Raw genomic sequence first — 19023 nt, 5'->3', positions numbered from 1 at the left:
AAACGAGCGATGTCTCACAATGTCTGTCAATCACTATTCTCTGTCAGTCGGTCTCTCTCTCTCGGTCTCTATTCTCATTCTGTCAGTCCGTCACTATCTCTGTCCCTCTCTCACAGTCTGTCGGTCATTTTCCCCTCCTCTCTCATACTCACCGATCCCCGGCGCGGCGCTGCACGGCTTTCTCACTGCTGCGGCGGCTTTTACTATTTTGAAAAAGCTGGCCGCTCATTAAACAATCTCGTATTCCCTGCTTTCCCCGCCCACAGGCGCCTATGATTGGTTGCAGTGAGACACGCCCCCACGCTGAGTGACAGGTGTCTCACTGCACCCAATCACAGCAGCCGGTGGGCGTGTCTATACTGTGCAGTGAAATAAATAAATAATTTAAAAAAATGGCGTGCGGTCCCCCCCAATTTTAATACCAGCCAGATAAAGCCATACGGCTGAAGGCTGGTATTCTCAGGATGGGGAGCTTCACGTTATGGGGAGCCCCCCAGCCTAACAATATCAGCCAGCAGCCGCCCAGAATTGCCGCATACATTATATGCGACAGTTCTGGGACTGTACCCGGCTCTTCCCGATTTGCCCTGGTGCGTTGGCAAATCGGGGTAATAAGGAGTTAATGGCAGCCCATAGCTGCCACTAAATCCTAGATTAATCATGTCAGGCGTCTATGAGACACCCTCCATGATTAATCTGTAAGTTACAGTAAATAAACACACACACACATGAAAAAATCCTTTATTAGAAATAAAAGCACAAACAAATTCCCTCATTACCAATTTAATAAGCCCCAAAAAGCCCTCCATATCCGGCGTAATCCACGGACCTTCAGCGTCGCTTCCAGCATGGAGGTGACAGGAGCTGCAGCAGACACCGCCGCTCCGGTCACCTCCAAGCAGCAACTGAGGTGAGTAGCGCGATCAGCTGAGCTGTCACTGAGGTTACCCGCGGCCACCGCTGCATCCACCGCTGGATCCAGTGACAGCGGGTAACCTCAGTGACAGCTCAGCTGATCGCGCGGCTGTCTTCAGTTGCTGTGTGAAGCTGACCGGAGCGGCGGTGTCTGCTGCAGCTCCTGTCACCTTCATGCTGGAAGCGACGCTGGAGGTCCGTGGATTACGCCGGATATGGAGGGCTTTTTGGGGTTTATTAAATTGGTAATGAGGGAATTTGTTTGTGTTTTTTATTTCTAATAAAGGATTTTTTCGTGTGTGTGTGTGTGTGTGTTTATATACTGTAACTTACAGATTAATCATGGAGGGTGTCTCATAGACGCCTGACATGATTAATCTAGGACTTATTGGCAGCTATGGGCTGCCATTAACTCCTTATTACCCCGATTTGCCAACGCACCAGGGCAAATCGGGAAGAGCCGGGTACAGTCCCAGAACTGTCGCATATAATGTATGCGGCAATTCTGGGCGGCTGCTGGCTGATATTGTTAGGCTCGGGGGCTCCCCATAACGTGGAGCTCCCCAGCCTGAGAATATCAGCCTTCAGCCGTATGGCTTTATCTGGCTGGTATTAAAATTGGGGGGGACCGCACGCCATTTTTTTTAATTATTTATTTCACTGCACAGTATAGACACGCCCACCGGCTGCTGTGATTGGGTGCAGTGAGACACCTGTCACTCAGCGTGGGGGCGTGTCTCACTGCAACCAATCATAGGTGCCTGTGGGCGGGGAAAGCAGGGAATACGAGATTGTTTCATGAGCAGCCGGCTTTTTCAAAATAGTAAAAGCCGCTGGAGCAGTGTGAACGCCGTGCAGCGCAGCGCCACGCCGGGGATCGGTGAGTATGAGAGAGGGCAGCTAACTTCAATCACTCGGGGGATTAGTGGTCACCGGTGGGCCCTTCACTGGTGACCGCTAATCAGGACGCGGCACAGACAGAGCCGCAGCATGACAATGAAGTCGGGTTAAGTTCACCCGAGTTCATACTGATTGTGCGGCTCTGTCTGTGTCTGCTGTCATCTGCCGTTCAGCTCTGCTACATGGCTGTCTGTGTCTGCTGTCAGCGGCCATGTAGCAGCGCTGAATGGCAGATGACATAGTAAAAAATACGCATTACACACGCATAACACACGCTAGTAAAATCATTAATTTATTCAGAAATAGCATCGCACTTGCGTTGCACTCGCACCTAACGTGAACTAAAATCAGCCGAGTTTTTTTCAGCCCAGTCGGACCGATTTTACTCGCATAGATGTGTTTCCACCCTTAGAAGAACCCATGGCTGCTGTTTTTTTGCACAAGGTTAGAGGACACGGTTTTTACAAAGCTGTACAATTTGCATCTCCTGGCCTTTCCTAGTGATGATAGTGATCAAGCCATAACCTTAACAGGCTAATTAAGGTCTGAAACCTTGGTAAAGTTATCTGAGCACACAATTCACCTAGGGTGCCCAAACTTTTGCATCGGCCCATTTTTGCTTTTTGTTATTTTTAAAATGTAAAAACTGAAAACTATTTTTTTTTGTCTAAAATTCAAAGGAAATGTGTCATCTTTAACTTTATGCTTTTAAAAGATCATTTCATCTTCAACTTGCTTAACTGTTTGCAATAACAGTAACTTTGACCAGGGGTGCCCAAACATTTACATGCCACTGTATAGTAAAAATCACAGTTTCCTATAAAGCCCAACCATAGGCATGGTTTCAAATAAGCGCTGTAATGATTGTATCACCAAAATATACTAAAGTAAAACATCATTGCACATGTCAGCTGATTTGAACAGCTGACATGTGTGCCTCGCAGGTGCAGGTGGAGCGTCGATCCACCCGCGCCTGATAACCCCTTAAATCGTGTTGTCAAAACGTGATCCCTGCCACGGTAAACACACACTCACCCACCGCCATCGGGAGTATCACATGAAGCCGATGGTTGCCATGATGGCACAGGATCATGTGATGACTCCTGTAGCTATCATTACTCACTTCCTGTAACAGCGGCTCAAGTGCTGCCTGTTACAAGAGACGAGCATTTCTGGTGATCTCAGCTGTGTAGATGTGATCAACATAAATGAATGAGCAATCAGACTGCTGATCCTTATAGTCCAGTAGGGGGATAAAAAAAAAGTAAAAAAAAGTTTTAAAAACGTAAAACAAAATAAAAATTCAAATCACCCCTTTTCACCCCATTGAAAATTAAAAGGTTAAACACACAAAATATAAACACATTTGGCATCGCCGAGTTCAGAAATGCCCAATCTATCAAAATATAAAATCAATTAATCTGATCGGTAAACGGCATAGCGGCAAAAAAGTTCCAAACACCAAAATTACATTTTTTGGTTGCCGCAAAATGCAATAATAGGCAATCAAAACATAGCCTCTATACAAAAATGGTACCATTAAAAATGTCAGCTCGAGACGCAAAAAAATAAGCTACCACTAAGCCATAGATCCCGAAAATTAAGAGAGCTATGGATCGTGGAAAATGGCGCAATAAGTGCACCACATTTTTTGGACAAATTTCTGAATTTTTTTAACCCCTTAAACAAAAGAAAAACTATACATATTTGGTGTCTATGAACTTGCACCGACCTGAGGCATCACAACAATACATCAGTTTTACCATATAGTGAACAGAGTAAATAAAAATCCCAAAAACATATGTGCAATAGCACTTTTTTTGTAATTTTTACACACTTGGAATTTTTTTGCTGTTTTCCAGTACACTATATGGTAAAACTTATGGTTTCATTTAAAAGTATAACTCATCCCACAATAAACAAGCCCTGATATGGCAAGATTGGCGGAAAAATAAAAATGTTTTGGCCTTCGGAAGAAGGAGCAAAAAACAAAAAAGGAAAACTGATAATCGGCCAGGGGTGATGGGGTTATTGGGATTTTCCATCCTCAACATTGTATAATCATTTAGGTAACATTTCTAAAGTGGTAAGTACACATTATACCATATGAATTGGAAATGGTCAATTTACGCTCTTCATGATTGTTATTAAAATTTCATGCACAAGTTGGTACTGTAAAACCCAGTTGTCAGAAAATATGCCCTGTTTTTGATACATTGCAACATACATTCACAGAGGTTACAAGATTTTCAAGCTTGTATGTGGATTTAATTTGGGATAAACCAGAAATTGTAAAATTCAAACATCCCCGATGCTAAAATATTACAAAGATACTGCAGCATTTGAACCTAGATTTGTTGAAATTTGTCAGGTTAACACCTGCCAAATGTGTCATAAATTGGAGGACTGCAGCTAAAATCCTCTTACATCCCCCGGTGATGGGTGACATGGTGCTTTTAATACATAATCTTGAAAGCATTTGTAAGATAAGCAATTTTCAGATCCTTTACTTAATAGTGCCAATAAGCTGTAGAGGGAGATCCCCCACCACCAACAGATAAGCAGGTACCTGCTGACCCTACAGAGGGCCATGTCTTCACAGCCGCTGTGTGCATTAAGGTGTCACTTTGTGATAATTCCCCTTGTGAAGATGGTGTAGATTATCTTTTTTTCTAACAGCCTCTATTTTGGCCTTCCAACTTCGGTCCCTTCACATATTATTAGATTCACTCATTTTCCATTTGAACAAAAGATCTGCGAAATTGGATAAAAGATAGCAATCTTGTTTTATGATTGAAACTGACACAAGGTCACATCTCTGAGATTTAAGAGCTGGATCAACTGTTCCCACAATTTCATCATTTCCACTGATCATCTTCTACTTACTGTTGTCACATTCCCCTCATTGCTAAACGACGTGTTCTTGAAGCTGAGATGAAACATAGAAACCATTCATTGCAATTCATTACAGCATTAGATGGAATAGATTTAATATCTAGTTAACTGTGGAAAGCTACCTTTAGTACAAGGTAATCTTCTGCAATAGTATGTTACTTCTCTATTCTTCTCGCTAAAGCGGTTTTCTTGTATTAACTTTTTTTTTTTACCAATTTGTCTTGGCCTTGCTAAAAATAATTAAAACAACTGTTACCTATACCAGTGCTCCAGTCATTGTGTACAAACTCCAGGGGCAGTTACATCAATAACACTGCAGCCAATAACTGTACTTGGCAGCTAATGGTGCCTACCTCTAAGCCCAGTGATTGGCAGCAGTTTGCTGACATGACATCACTGCTGCAGTATGTACACAATCACTGAGGCAGCTGTGGCCTTGCAGGGTGAAAGTATTGAACATGTTACCCATTTTCTAAGTAAATATATTTCTAAAGGTGCTATTGGTATGAAATTCTCACCAGATGTCAGTAACAACCCATCCTATCGACACATGCAAATAACTGAAATCATAGATGTCCATAAAGGAAGTTATGTGCAATAATAAGAAATTATACAGAGGAAAGTATTGAACACATGAAGAAAGAGAAGTACAAAAAGTCATGGAAAGTCATGACACCAGCTGAAATTTATCAGTAATTAGAAAGCAATCCTGATACTTAGTGTAAAATAATAGCTGGTACAACTGATGGTGTCTCACTGCCAAGATGCCACACAAGAAACATCTCGTGATGGGTTAAACCAGTGAGCTGTCTGTAAAGCTTTGCAGCCTTATTGTTTCAAAACATATTGATGGCATTGCTTACAGAAGAATTTCTAAACTACTGAAGGCTCTAGTGAGCACAGTTGAGACCATAAGTTTGGAAGTGAAAAACTATTAACCGGCTATGACCTGGCGCTCTCTGTAAGATATCACAGAGGAGTGAAAATAAATATCAGAAAAGTTTTCCAAGTGTCAAGGACCCCCTGTGGAGAGCTATAGAAAGATCTAGAATCAGGTAGAATGGTTTCAAAGAAAACAATAAGTAATGCACTTAACCTCTATGGCTTGCACCATGGAACACTCCATTGCTGCACATAAAGCATGTTCTTGGATGCACATCCAGCTGAAGTAGGTGCTGGGGTTGGCGGATCCCCTCCATCCTTGGGCCCTTTCTCAGTTGCAACTTCTGCGCTATCATAATGCTTTGTATGAGAAATTTTACTCTATAACTATAACTGTAATATAAATAAATATAAGGGGTCATTTACTAATGTGATTGTGCTTAGACCCGAAACATGCACCAAAATGTGTCACAAGTGAATGAACAAAGGATGTGAGTTAAAATGTTACTATGTGCCAAACAGAAACAAGAGTTTGACAAAAAAAAAGTGGTATACAGTAAACCAACCAAAAGTTGGAACGTTAAACAAAAGTGTATTTTCATACTGTCCAATCTAAGTTTGTACTGTTGAAATATTACATATGATTAGTTAATCAGTCCCATATTGTAAAAAAAACTTTGCAAACAGAGGATAACATTAAAGGGTTGTCTACTACTAGGACAACTCCTACTGATTCCACTCGTTTCCACCTCTAGCCGCAGGTCCCTTCCTGTTGATTAGCCCCTTCACTCACCCCCGGCGATTTTTTTATTTTCTTGTTTTTGTTTTTTCCTCCCCTTCTTCCAAGAGCCATAACTTTTTTATTTTTCCGTCAATCTTGCCATATGAGGGCTTGTTTTTTGCAAGACAAGTTGTACTTTTAAATAAAACCATTAGTTTTACCAAATAATGTAGTGGAAAATGGGGAACAAATTCCAAGTGCAGTGAAATTGCAAAAAAAGTGCAATTGCACGATTGTTTTGGGGGTCTTTTATTCACCCTGTTCACTATATGGTAAAACTGGCATGTTCCGTATGATGAGTCAGCTACGAACGTATTTGAAGATAACAAACATGTATACTTTTACTTTTAGCTAAGGGGTTAAAAAAATTCATCAGTTTGTCCAAAAAATAAAGAAATTGCACTTTGTCCTAGTAGTGGAAAAACCCTTTAATACGCCAAGCACATGCATATTCATGTCACCCTGTGTTTGCAAATAATTTTTTTGCACATGCTGCGCTGGTTGAAATCCCTTTTATAGCATTGTATTTGCAGAACTGGGTTTATGATTTGGCACAAATACCATTTTGTGTTTGTTGCTTTCCATTCAACTGCTCATAAACTTATTGACTTATGATATAATACACATATAATACAGATATATTACAGAGCCTATTTGCTGATTATGATTTTTGCCTATTTTTATTTCTGCAGAGACCTAGTGAAACTATCAAGAAGCGATACAGTTCAGGACAGAATTTCTGCACCCTCTTTCCAGACGGCACAGGCCAGGTTCTGTATCCGACTTAACTAAAATGAAGTGATGTTTGACGTGTCTAAGCCCACCGTAGAGACCAAAGTACATTTCTTCCTGCCATGGAAACTTTGTGTCTAATAGGAATGCTTTCATCTAGGACTACAGAAGCAAACACATCTCATTCTTTCAAATACTAAAAACTCTGAATATATGAGCAGTTTCGGAACAGTGAGTGGATGCAAGGGGGCGTTTTAGCCTACTTTATTACCTTTGTTATTTTTATAATATCGTACAACAGGAGACACGAACTGCGCACCTTAGTTTAGTACCATTCACAATATAATGTGTATATATGCTATTGATTTCACTTTGTATTTAGCATCTGCAATGATGTGTGGCATGGTGGCAGCACCGATTGTACAATGGAGCCAGAAATTGGGCATATAAAAATCAAAATGCATTTACTAAAGGAGTCCCCATTGTAATCTTTCAATAAACCTATTATGCTACAAGCTAGCAGTTGGTTTAGTAATAGTTTTCACATGAATAGATTTTGTAACTAGAAAGGCATTTTCTTTTTTTTATGACATTTTTACTTTTTAAGCATCTACAGGAATGTGTAATTGACTCAGCATGCCACATTTTAATGATGGTCCAGGTCACAAGAAAAACCCAAGCTGATAGATAGTTCTGACTGTAATGGCCCACATTTACCAGTCAAAGCTTTGATATAAAAAGTTTCCCTAGCTCTACCGTACTCTTGGTTGCTATGATGCTGTTCCACTCACAAATAACACCGTTAAATAACTATGTTTATTAAGAATTACATAACTACAGAATTAAGCCATTTAATTTAGAACAACACTAAACATACTGTTAATGTACTGTGATTCATTGTGGTATTGTAGGAAGGGTGGCAGGTCGTTGCGTTCCAGTTGAAGACATCAATTGTATTTGTATTAATGTGTGGTACTTGTTTTTATGTTTTCAAATGTTCCTAGTAATTTTTACCGAATCTCATCCTCTTAGAGCGCAGGTCCTATTATTAGTCATCAAAGAGTTAACTGTAGGGGGTGCCTCAGTGGGGAGGAGTGATGGAGAGCAGTTAGAGTTAAGCTGGTGTCACACTAAGCGACAGCGACAACGACGTCGCTGTTACGTCACCATTTTCGGTGACGTAACAGCGACCTTGTAAGTCGCTGTTATGATCGCTGCTTAGCTGTCGAACACAGCAGAAGCAGCGATCATAACGTCGCTACATGTGCAGAGAGCAGGGAGCCGCGCTTAGCGCTGGCTCCTTGCTCTCCTAGGTACAGTACACATCGGGTTAATTAACCCGATGTGTGCTGCAGCTACATGTCACAGTGCAGAGAGCAGGGAGCCGCGCGCACTGCTTAGCGCTGGCTCCTTGCTCTCCTTGCTACAGTATACATCGGGTTAATTACCCGATGCGTACTGCAGCCACATGTCACAGTGCAGGAGCCGGCACTGGCAGCAAGAGCGGAGGCTGGTAACCAGCGTAAACATCGGGTAACCAGGGAAAGGTCTTCCCTTGGTTACCCGATGTTTACGCTGGTTACAGCTTACCGCAGCTGCCAGTGCCGGCTCCTGATCGCTTCATTTCGTCGCTCTCTCGCTGTCACACACAGCGATGTGTGTGTCACAGCGGGAGAGTGACAACCAAAAAATGAAGCTGGACATTCAGCAACGACCGGCGACCTCACAGCAGGGGCCAGGTCGTTGCTGGATGTCACACACAGCGACAGCGACGGGACGTCGCTGCAACGTCACAGAAAATGGTGACGTAGCAGCGACGTCGTTGTCGTCGTCGTTATGTGTGACACCAGCTTTAGTTCAAGTTCAGATAGGGGTTGCACCGATAGCTATGAAAAGGTAGGACACGACTATAGCAAGAAAATAAAGATTGGGTGTGTGTGTCAAGCACTAAGGGAGCAAGGAAAGTGGAAAAAACCTAAAGGTGCGGCAGTTTCCTTAAGCGGGCAAGAAGGGGCACGTTCGGACTTAGAAGCTATAATGCAGCATTAGAAATCAGTATGCTTACTCTATATGACAGCCTTGAATAGCAGGTGGATCCACGGCCAGACTGTAAAGCAAGACTAATACGAAGTATGGCATTACCCCTTATACCTTATGTTTTTTCATAGTGATTATTGGAATAATTGTGTCATTATCTGTGACAACTGGAAATGTGTCATTAAATTGTGCAGAAGGTAGAGATTTTACTACATGTTACTTCCTGTATGTCAGTGTGCTTATGTGACGCCCCTGGACTAGCTCTTTATCTCCCAGTGCAGGACTCAACCCCTCTTGGTTCTGGGTTCCCAACTTGCAGCACTGCCTCCATCAGCATCCAAAAATCCCAATCACACCTCGCACCACACCCTGTCAGGCACACCAGTGGGCTGCTAAGCTGGAATAGGGCCGCCCACCTAAGGGTCAGGCAGGGAGGTGGGAGATGACAAGTTAAGGGTGCTTTACACGCTGCGACATCGCTAGCAATTGCTAGCGATGTCGCGAGCGTTAGCACCCGCCTCTGTCATTGGTGCGATATGTGGTGATCACTACCGTAGCCAACATTATCGCTACGGCAGCGTCACACGCACATACCTGTTCTGTGATGTTGCTGTGCCCGCCAAACAATCCCTCCTTCAAGAGGGAGGTGCGTTCGGCATCACAGCGACGTCCCAAAACGGTCGTCCAATAACAGAGGAGGGGCGGAGATGAGCAGTCAGAACATGCCGCCCACCTCCTTCCTTCCTCATTGCCTGTGGATGGAGGTAAGGGAGCATGTGGCTCCAGATCCTGAGAAGATCACAGCCATCCAGAACTGCCCAAGGCCTAATACTGTCAGGGAAGTGCGGTAGTTCCTGGGCCTGATGGGATATTACTGCAGGTTCGTGATAGGCTACACCACGATGGCGACTCCCTTGCAAGATCTCCTGGTTGGGCAACCAAAGCATGGCAAGCCTTCTGGACCTCCATTCAAGTGGGGTGAGAAACAAGAAGATTCCTTCAAGCGGATGAAGTCAGCTCTGACGGGGGATGAGATCCTCGCATATCCCGACTACGGTCTCCCGTTTGTACTGTACACGGATGTCAGCAACATGGGATTAGAAGCTGTCCTGTCCCAGGTGCAGAAGGGCAAGAAGAAGGTGATTGCCTATGCCAGCAGGAAGCTGCGACCTACAGAAAGAAACCCTGAGAACTACAGTTCTTTCAAGTTGGAGATCTTGGCACTCATCTGGGCCATAACCGAGAGATTCAAGCACTACCTGGCCTCCACAAAATTTACCAAGTACACGGATAATAATCCATTGACCCACCTGGACACGGCGAAGCTTGGAGCTCTGGAACAGTGTTGGGTTGCAAAACTGGTGAACTATGATTTCATTATAAAATATAGAGCAGGCCACAAGAACACCAACGCGGATGCCTTGTCCAGAATGCCCCATTTGCACGATGATGGAGCGGATGAAGACAACCTGGAAGAGATTGAACTGTCCGCCTTCCATCGCCCTGTTAGCATGGAACAGCCCCGGTTCATAGCAGTCAACAGGAGGCAACCTTCAATCCGTTACCCCATCATGGTTGGCGTGAAGCTCGGAATGGTGATCCTGCAATCAGACTAATCAAGGCATTGATATCTCAAGCTGTCTCCCACCTTGAACCAGACACTCCAGAGGAAGCTAAGAAGCTGTGGCAGAATAGGAGTCGACTGTATCTCCATCGGGGCAAGTTGTGCAGAAGTCTCACCAATCCCAAGACGCATGAAAGAATATGCCAGATAGTGATACCAAAGGCATATGTGCCGGTGGTCTTGGAAGCGTACCACGACAGAGCAGGGCACTGTGGATGGAAAAAGTTGGATATGTTGCCGAGGAGTTGCTTCTATTGGATTGGAATGAGGGATACCATAGAAGCATGTGTGCCGCCCCTGCAGCGTTCCGAACCGCTCGGATCCAGGGGTGATTATTCGTGGCTCGAGGTTCTCCGGACCCGGGGGCTAGGGGCCACACTCGAATGAAGAAGGGGGTATTTACAGGGGAAAGATAGTTTGTGATGCCACCCGTGGTGTACGGTAATTGGGAGTACCGCCGCTGCCGTTGGGAGTACCCGGGGTGATGGAGTGGGGCGGCAAGGTGTTGTGGCCCTCCACGGGTAGGGGTAGGCCTCAGGACTCGGTGGGATGCCGTGGGATGCAGGGGTCACTCAGGTACTCACTCAGTCAATAAGCAGACGCCGACAACCGAGAGAGCCTGCTTCCTGGCACTTAGTGTGACTTCAACTTGTGGTTCCGGTAGCATGGCCCCACTCCCTACTATGGTAAAGTATGGGAGCTTGCTCTCAGGGCTCACGCTTGGGATTTTCTGGACCGTTTTGGTTGGAAGGCCCTATCCCCTCATTGCACTAGTGCCCCGATTCTGGAGCGAGTGGGAACAGATCATAAAGGCTCCGTTCTCCTCAGGTGAATTGTCGAGTTGCCTGAAGCTTCTCCCCGACCTAGGGTCCGTGTTCCCCGCCGTGCCTTCGGTCTCAGACCGGTGACAGTGCCAGGCTGCTGACCGTCAACCTTGACAGGTCCAGGCACCTAGCCGCAATCCCCTGTGACCGGGGGTCTGACTCCTCTAGGTCCAGACCACCGTCTGCAACCTAGACAGCTTCTCTTGGGAGCCACCACTCCCAACCTCCTCTGAGCTCCTCACAGCTCAAGGGCTACTTCCCAACTCTCCTCTCACTGACAGACTGACTACACTACTCACCTCCCCTCCCTGACCCCCAGGTGGGGGACTCTATTCCACTCAAGCCGTCCATTGGTGTGCCTGGTGGGTGTGGTTCAGTGTGTATCTAGGTTTTGATTTACTGTTGGAGGCAACACCATAAGATAGGCACCCAGAACCATGAGAGACTTGGAATACTGCACGGAAGGGCAGTTTGTGCAGTACCCTGTGACGACCTGATAGTCCAGGAGCGTCACACATGGTGTAGAAATTGTGGTCCTTGTGCTTTGAGGAGGAAAAATGGCACCAGTCAGTGAGCGCCGCTCCAACCAATAGTCACCAAGCAGCCCTTGGAACTTGTAGCTTTGGATTATGTCAAGCTCGCCCCGAGCAGGAGTGGTTACACCTACACACTCACGATGGTGGATCACTACTCAAGATTCCTGGTGGTGATACCTGTCAAAGATCTAACTGCCAGCACCGCAACGAAGGCCAGATTGCCAGATCTTGTTGACATCTACAATAATATTCCTGTGGGCTCCACCAAATGTATACCTGCTTACCTGGGGAGAGCCAGACCTGAGAGACTCCCAGTGGACTTAGAAATGGAAGTTGAACTGCTTGAAGCTTACTCACCCGATGCGGATTGGGAGTCACGTCGCCAGATCCAACACAGACGAATCCAAGAATATGTTGAGGAGAACTTGAACCAGAGTAGGAAGAAGCAAGAAAAGAAGTTCAACAAGCAGGCAAGAGCTCCTCCTTTCTCACCAGGCGAGATTGTATTAAAGAGAAAGAGAAAACTACACAAGCTGGATGACCAATGGGAGAAGCAACCCTATGTGGTGCAACCCTCTAACGTTGACAATCAGAAGACTTGCCTAATCAGAAAGGATCAAGGAAGAACCACGTCTGCCATTTCTAGGGACCACTTAAAGAAGTGTCCAGAACCCTCAAGAGTTCCAGATGAACCCCAGCCCCAACCTCAAGTAGTGGAAAGAGGATGATCCGTACCATTCTAGGTGATTTCCCAGAAGACTGGCCTATGCAAAATGGAGCAGTGATAGTCCCTGTGTTAACATTCCCACAACCTGTGGAGGAACCAGAACAGGAAAGGCTTACTGACACTGCACTCACCTCGGCACCTAGAGTAGTACCCGTACCCTTACTACGAACACGTAGAGTCCAACCAGCCACACCTGTCACTGATGGTGAGGAACCCACAGCAGACATTGCCACACTACAGGAGGAAGAAGAGGATCCAGAGTTGAGAAGGTCGACCCGTGGTAACTTTGGGCAGCCCCCATTGAGATATAGAGAGTAATGGTAGCGGGACCCGGCTATCTAATTCTACTGTTGTTTTCTTTTGTTATGTTTCTAAGTTTGTTATTTCCCTGAAAATGATAAGTAAAATTTGAAAAATGCTAAAATGTTGATTATCCGGTAAAGTCACCTGATTGTCTGCCAAATATTTAAAAGTTAAACATGGACCATGGCTGCGGGAGTGTCAGCAGCCAGCACCAACTTGTTCTTTTGTATATAGTTGCGCCCAGTGCGTCTACCAGAGTTGTCTTTTGAGCCTCCAGGACTTCAACCCTGTCACGGAACCAAGTAGGAAGTGGTGGACTTCAGGTTGTTTTGGTGGAGGGTTGAAGGGAGAGGGACAATGGGAATGGATTGTCGCAGGAAGGGGCTGCAGGGGAGTAGGCTGAGCCACCGACTACTGCTACAACCGGTAGCGTTCCCATGGTTCTCTTAATAAAAATGAACTCTACGAGTTTTACAGTGTTATATTTAAGTAATGTGCCTACCCTGTGAGGGAAGTGAAATTGTCAATTAAACTTGTTATTTTTCTCTTTTCCAGTTAACAAAATAAACCTCTGGTTGTCCTGTAGCTCGGGAACGAGCTACGCATAACCAAGGGGGAATGTGACGCCCCTGGACTAGTCAGGTCGTCACAGGGTACTGCACGCTCTTTATCTCCAAGTGCAGGACTCAACCTTTCTTGGTTCTGGGTTCCCAACTTGCAGCACTGCCTCCATCAGCATCCAAAAATCCCTATCACACCTCGCACCACACCCTGTCAGACACACCAGTGGGCTGCTAAGCTGGAATAGGGCCGCCCACCTAGGGGTCAGGCAGAGAGGTGGGAGCTGACAAGTTAGTTGGCTCCAGGGGAGCGAAGAGAGTGGTAGCCCTCGAACAGTGAGCAGCTAGGAGGGAGCGTGTGGCTCCCGGGCAGGAGAATATTGGATTGCAGACGGTGGTCTGGACCCGGAGGAGTCAGAGACCCGGTCGCGGGATATTGGAACTGTGTGCCTTGACTAGTCTTTGAGGACAGTCAGCAGCTCGAGTACAATAGCTGGGGTGGGACCGAAAGCACGTCAGGGTACTGGACACTAGGTCGGGGAGAGGCTTCAAGCAACCCGGCAATTAACCTGCGGAGGATAGAGCCTTTATGGACTGTCCCCACGAAGCTCAGAGATCGGGGGCACTAGTGTAATGAGGGGGATAGGGCTTTCCAACCAAAGCAGCCCACTGAAATTCCAAGCGTGAGCCCCTGAGAGCACAGCTCCTTCACACCAAAAAGTGGGGAGCGGGGCCCGGACAGCTTCAAGCTTACGGGCCACTTGGCTACTACTAAAACTTGTGCACGGAGGCAGGCTCCGGACCATCAGGCAGTGCTGCAGGGGACGGAACCCGGACGAGCTCCCTCAAGAGGGCAGCAGCACCCAGAGACTTGGTTTACTACGTTGTCAGCGTCTGCTTTCTTTCCGAGTGAGTACCTGATCACCCCCCCTGCTCCCAGCGAGCCTGCACTCTCCTGCAATCCATTCCACCATCCAGAGTTCCGGGGCCTTCCCTGCCCGTGGAGGGTAACGTCATCTGGCTGCCCCCGTTCCAGCACCCCGGGTACTCCCAATGGCAGCGGCGGTACTCCCTTTTACCGCACACCACCGGTGGCGTCACAAACTATATCTCCCCTGTAAATAACCCCCCATCATATTTTAGAGTGACCCTGAGCCCCTGGGTCCGGAGACCCTCAAGCCACGAGTAGCGACACCCGGATCCGAGCGGTCCGACTCCTGCTGGGGAGATACACTTATATGGAACAGAATGTGTCGTTGCTTACCAGTTGAATAGAGAATTAGCAAAGCAAAGGTATTAAAATTGTGGTCACAATTAAAATTTAACTTTTAATATTTGAATTTTTTAAAAAAGAAATTATACCACACACCATAAATGGTTGTAAAACCAACCAGCTAAATAGGGCTGTTGTTCAAGCCCCTATTATTACCCAGTCAAGGACACTGTGTAACCAGTAATAATAGTTCTACTGGAGTAACACCAATTGAGACAATTGTCCCATAAATGCACATATAGATTAATAATCCATAGCATAGACAGATACTAAAGTGGGTATAATCCCACTATAATATCGATATTAGAGACTAAAAGATGTTGTTGTCTCCACAATATTCTACAAAAGCTGCGATCTGCAGCAATCAGTAACCAACAGTATGGTCAATTGAAACAAAAACTTGTTTTTAGTTGTCCAGTAACAGGGGGGGGCGCACCAATCCGCCTCACAATACCCCTTGGCTGGCAACGATCTGACCTGATGTTTTCTTTAGACCTCCCGACGCGTTTCTTAATTAATCTTAATCCTCAGGGGACTGTGGTCAAGAAATAACAACTGTAAAAATAAACAATATAGTCAGGCTTCAAAACAATGCACGGATTCATCATCAAGTTCGCAAAGCATTCTCAAATAGGCTTCCCACATACCTTCATTGAAGAGACGGACAGCCAACATACTGTGTCCGGGCTGGTAGTAAGCACTGGGCTTTCAAACTTGCCGCCCTTAAATATCATGTGGGCGGGATGCCCAAATTATCATAATTACCACCCCTGTGCTGAGGACACCGTCCCTACACAAAGATTGATCGGTCAAAAGCCAATCATCTGATAGTGGGACCGCCCACCACCATATTTGGGCCACAACAATAGGTGGCCGTCACTGAGGGCTCACCCTCGTTGACCAATAGGTGTATTGGAAAGACGTCCCCCAATTACCTCCCCGTGTTTGGTGATCATGTGCTCTCTGACATCACCACCTATCACATTCTTGCCACTCATACCATGTGACCGGAACTACAGCATTTTGCCGGCGCACAGAGCGGCCGGAAGTCCCGCCCATGTGACGTCCGATCGTCCATGTGACCGCAGGCCGGCGTCATCCGATCTGTCCTGCACCAAAGTATAACCGGGGCTATGCGGCACACGTCTAAGCCCCTGACATCCTGCCTACAGTGCTAGTCTCATTAATATTTGTATTGCCGTATAGCCGGAAATACAATAACGGTCACATGATCTGCCCATGTGACCGTAGGACACTGAGGCCTCAGATAGTGAAAAGCGTAACAAGAACTCTAGAGGAAGGCAACGTGGTAGAGGAGGTAGAGGAAGAGGTAGGGGGTTCCACAACGATAACCCAGGAGTGCGTTTTTTAGACCAGGGATATTACCTGAGAAGTCAATCGCGCCCACCCAACCAGACAGACAACCACAGGTCTTGAATCTGTCCTCACGGGTTCTGAGTACGGAAGAGATGTGTGTGTTGAGCAGGGGTCTTTCCTTTGTTCCCACTTCAGATTTCCAGCTGTTTGAAAGTATTAAAGACCTACATTTATTTGCTAGGAAACTGAAGTGGCATAAGCATTTTGTAAAGGAAGAGAAACGCACGAGCAAAGAACTGGGAGTACCTGAGGCTCTTTTGGGAGACATACGGCTACTTTACCATCTATCAGACGCAGACCCCAACCTTAGTGGCGAAGGTCCATTTACGTCGCTTAAGAACAAGAGTCGTCGTATGCCTCCTAATCTGTTTGATCAGTCCACAGTGGATGTTTTTGTGGAACAAGTCTCAAAGGATCTTGAAAATTTGGCTCGCCAGAAAAAACATAAAGTGTTCAACCTGACTAGACCTGAAGTGATGGCCTTGCGTACCTTGGAACAAGACCGCTCGATTGTAATAAAAAGTTCGGATAAAGGGGGCAATATAGTGGTGCAGGATCTGGAGGATTACAGGAAGATGTGTCTGGCTATCCTCAATAATACTGACAACTACAAGAGATTGAAGAACAATCCCCTTAATGATTTTAAAGCAGAACTTAAGGTACTTCTACTAGAAGGTTTGGAAGCCAGACTCATAGATAAAAACGAATATGACTTCCTGTTCCCTCTGTTTCCTACATTGGCCACTTTTTATTGTCTCCCCAAGGTGCACAAAGGCCTCACACCCCTCAAAGGTAGACCTATTGTGTCTGGGGTGGGGGGCCTTTGTCAGAACATCGGCACCTATCTCGATCATATTCTCAAACCGTTCGTGAGTTCATTGAATTCATTTACGTTGGACTCAACTGATTTTTTGAGAAAGATTGAAGATGTTGTGCTTGATAATGACACCATCTTGTGCTCGATTGATGTGGAGGCTTTGTACTCCTCGATCGTGCATGAGGATGGATTGAGAGCGGTGGAGTACTTCTTAAAAGGACGAGGCTGTCACTTTATAAGACACAACGCGTGGTTGATTAGACTACTCTCTTTCTGTCTCACAAAAAATTTTTTTCTTTTTGATGGGTTCTTCTTCCACCAGCTCAGGGGCACGGCCATGGGTTGTCCTTGTGCACCATCTTACGCCAATCTGCTCCTGGGCTGGTGGGAAGAGAACCTTATTTTTGGGGAGGATTCCCCTTATGATTTGGATAGGATTGTATTATGGACCCGCTACATAGACGACGTATTCGTGCTATGGCGGGGTACCAAGGAGACGTTTTTACAGTTTGTCTCTGAGATCAATCGCAATCCTTTAGGGCTAGGTTTTACGGCCCTATGTGACGAAAGAGAGTTGTCTTTTCTGGACATTCTGGTGACAAAAAACGTTGATGGAACCCTATCGACTAACACCTTTCGTAAACCTACCTCCTCCAATGCACTCCTGCGCTGGGAGAGCAATCATCCTTTACCCCTGAGGGCAGGCATCCCCAAGGGACAATATCTGCGGGCACGACGGAATTGTTCCACCCCCTTAAACTTTTCCCGACAAGCGGATGATTTACGCAGCCGGTTTAGGGAGAGGGGATATCCTGACCATGTCCTTTCTAAAGCCTACAAAGCGGCACAATCTAGGGAAAGATCCAGCCTACTAGTCCCCTCGCATAACAAGAACAAGACAACAGATGGGAAATTTCATTTCATCTCCACCTTCACCAATGGGTCAGCCGCAATACGTAAGATCTTGGAACGGCACTGGCCAATTCTAGAGATGGACGTAGACATAGGTGATGTGGTGGGTAACCATCCAAAATGTACCTATAGGAGAGGTCGCTCTATCGGTGATAGAGTAGTCCACAGCCACTTTATTCGCCCAAAAGACAACACCTGGCTACGAACTGAGCTGAAGGGGTGTTTCCGATGTAAGGGGTGCGTGGCTTGTCCACATATCGAGACCGGGAGGACCTTCTCCAGCTCTGCGACTGGTTGTTCCTTTGACATCAGGAACTTCATAAACTGCCGTTCGAGGGGGGTTGTCTATAAAGCAAGATGTGGCTGTGGACTGGAATATGTAGGCAAGATGAGAAGGGAGTTCAGGAGAAGGGTGGGGGAGCACCTTAGAGATATAGTCAACAAGAGGGATACTCCCCTAGCCAAACACATGGAAGTTGTGCATAACAGTGACATCTCAGGGTTAACTTTCATGGGAATTGATCTCATCAATTACCCGACTCGAGGGGGAGACTGGGATCGGTTGATCCTCCAACGGGAGTGTAAATGGATATATACATTGAAGACACAAACCCCGTGGGGTCTCAATGAGACACTTACTTACGGGTGCTTCCTATAGCCCCTAGGGCCATGATAGGGTCCTTTAGGGACAGCCACCGTGGAGCGGGGGCACCCGGTACTTTAAGGTGTTGTTACACTCCGTTGGTAGGTAGGGGGAAGACAGGGCGGAGTAGGGTATGTATTAGGGCACCCAATCCTCCTCCGCACGGGGAAAAGAAAAAAAACCTCCCTTCCCCCTCTGTCAAATCCTACTTGGGTATTTGGGTATTCTTTCTGCCAATTGCCTCGTGCCCGTGTTGATTGTGCCCGTTGTGGGTACCTGCCTGAG

At 46.1% G+C, this 19023-nt stretch overlaps 1 protein-coding gene across 1 annotated transcript in view; it reads left to right on the top strand.

Moving 5' to 3' along the window:
* ERICH6B (glutamate rich 6B) overlaps positions 1-19023 on the top strand; it is a 441806-nt gene that overhangs the window by 334959 nt on the left and 87824 nt on the right. Inside the window, exon 10 of the mRNA XM_075334387.1 lies at positions 7066-7148. Within this exon, the coding sequence (XP_075190502.1) occupies positions 7066-7148 (83 nt within the window). The remainder of the gene's footprint in view (positions 1-7065; positions 7149-19023) is intronic.

Source organism: Anomaloglossus baeobatrachus, chromosome 2 (assembly GCF_048569485.1).
Source record: "Anomaloglossus baeobatrachus isolate aAnoBae1 chromosome 2, aAnoBae1.hap1, whole genome shotgun sequence".
Taxonomy (NCBI): Eukaryota; Metazoa; Chordata; class Amphibia; order Anura; family Aromobatidae; genus Anomaloglossus; species Anomaloglossus baeobatrachus.
Note: the sequence above shows the minus strand (reverse complement) of the source record. Positions and strands in the feature narration are given on the sequence as shown.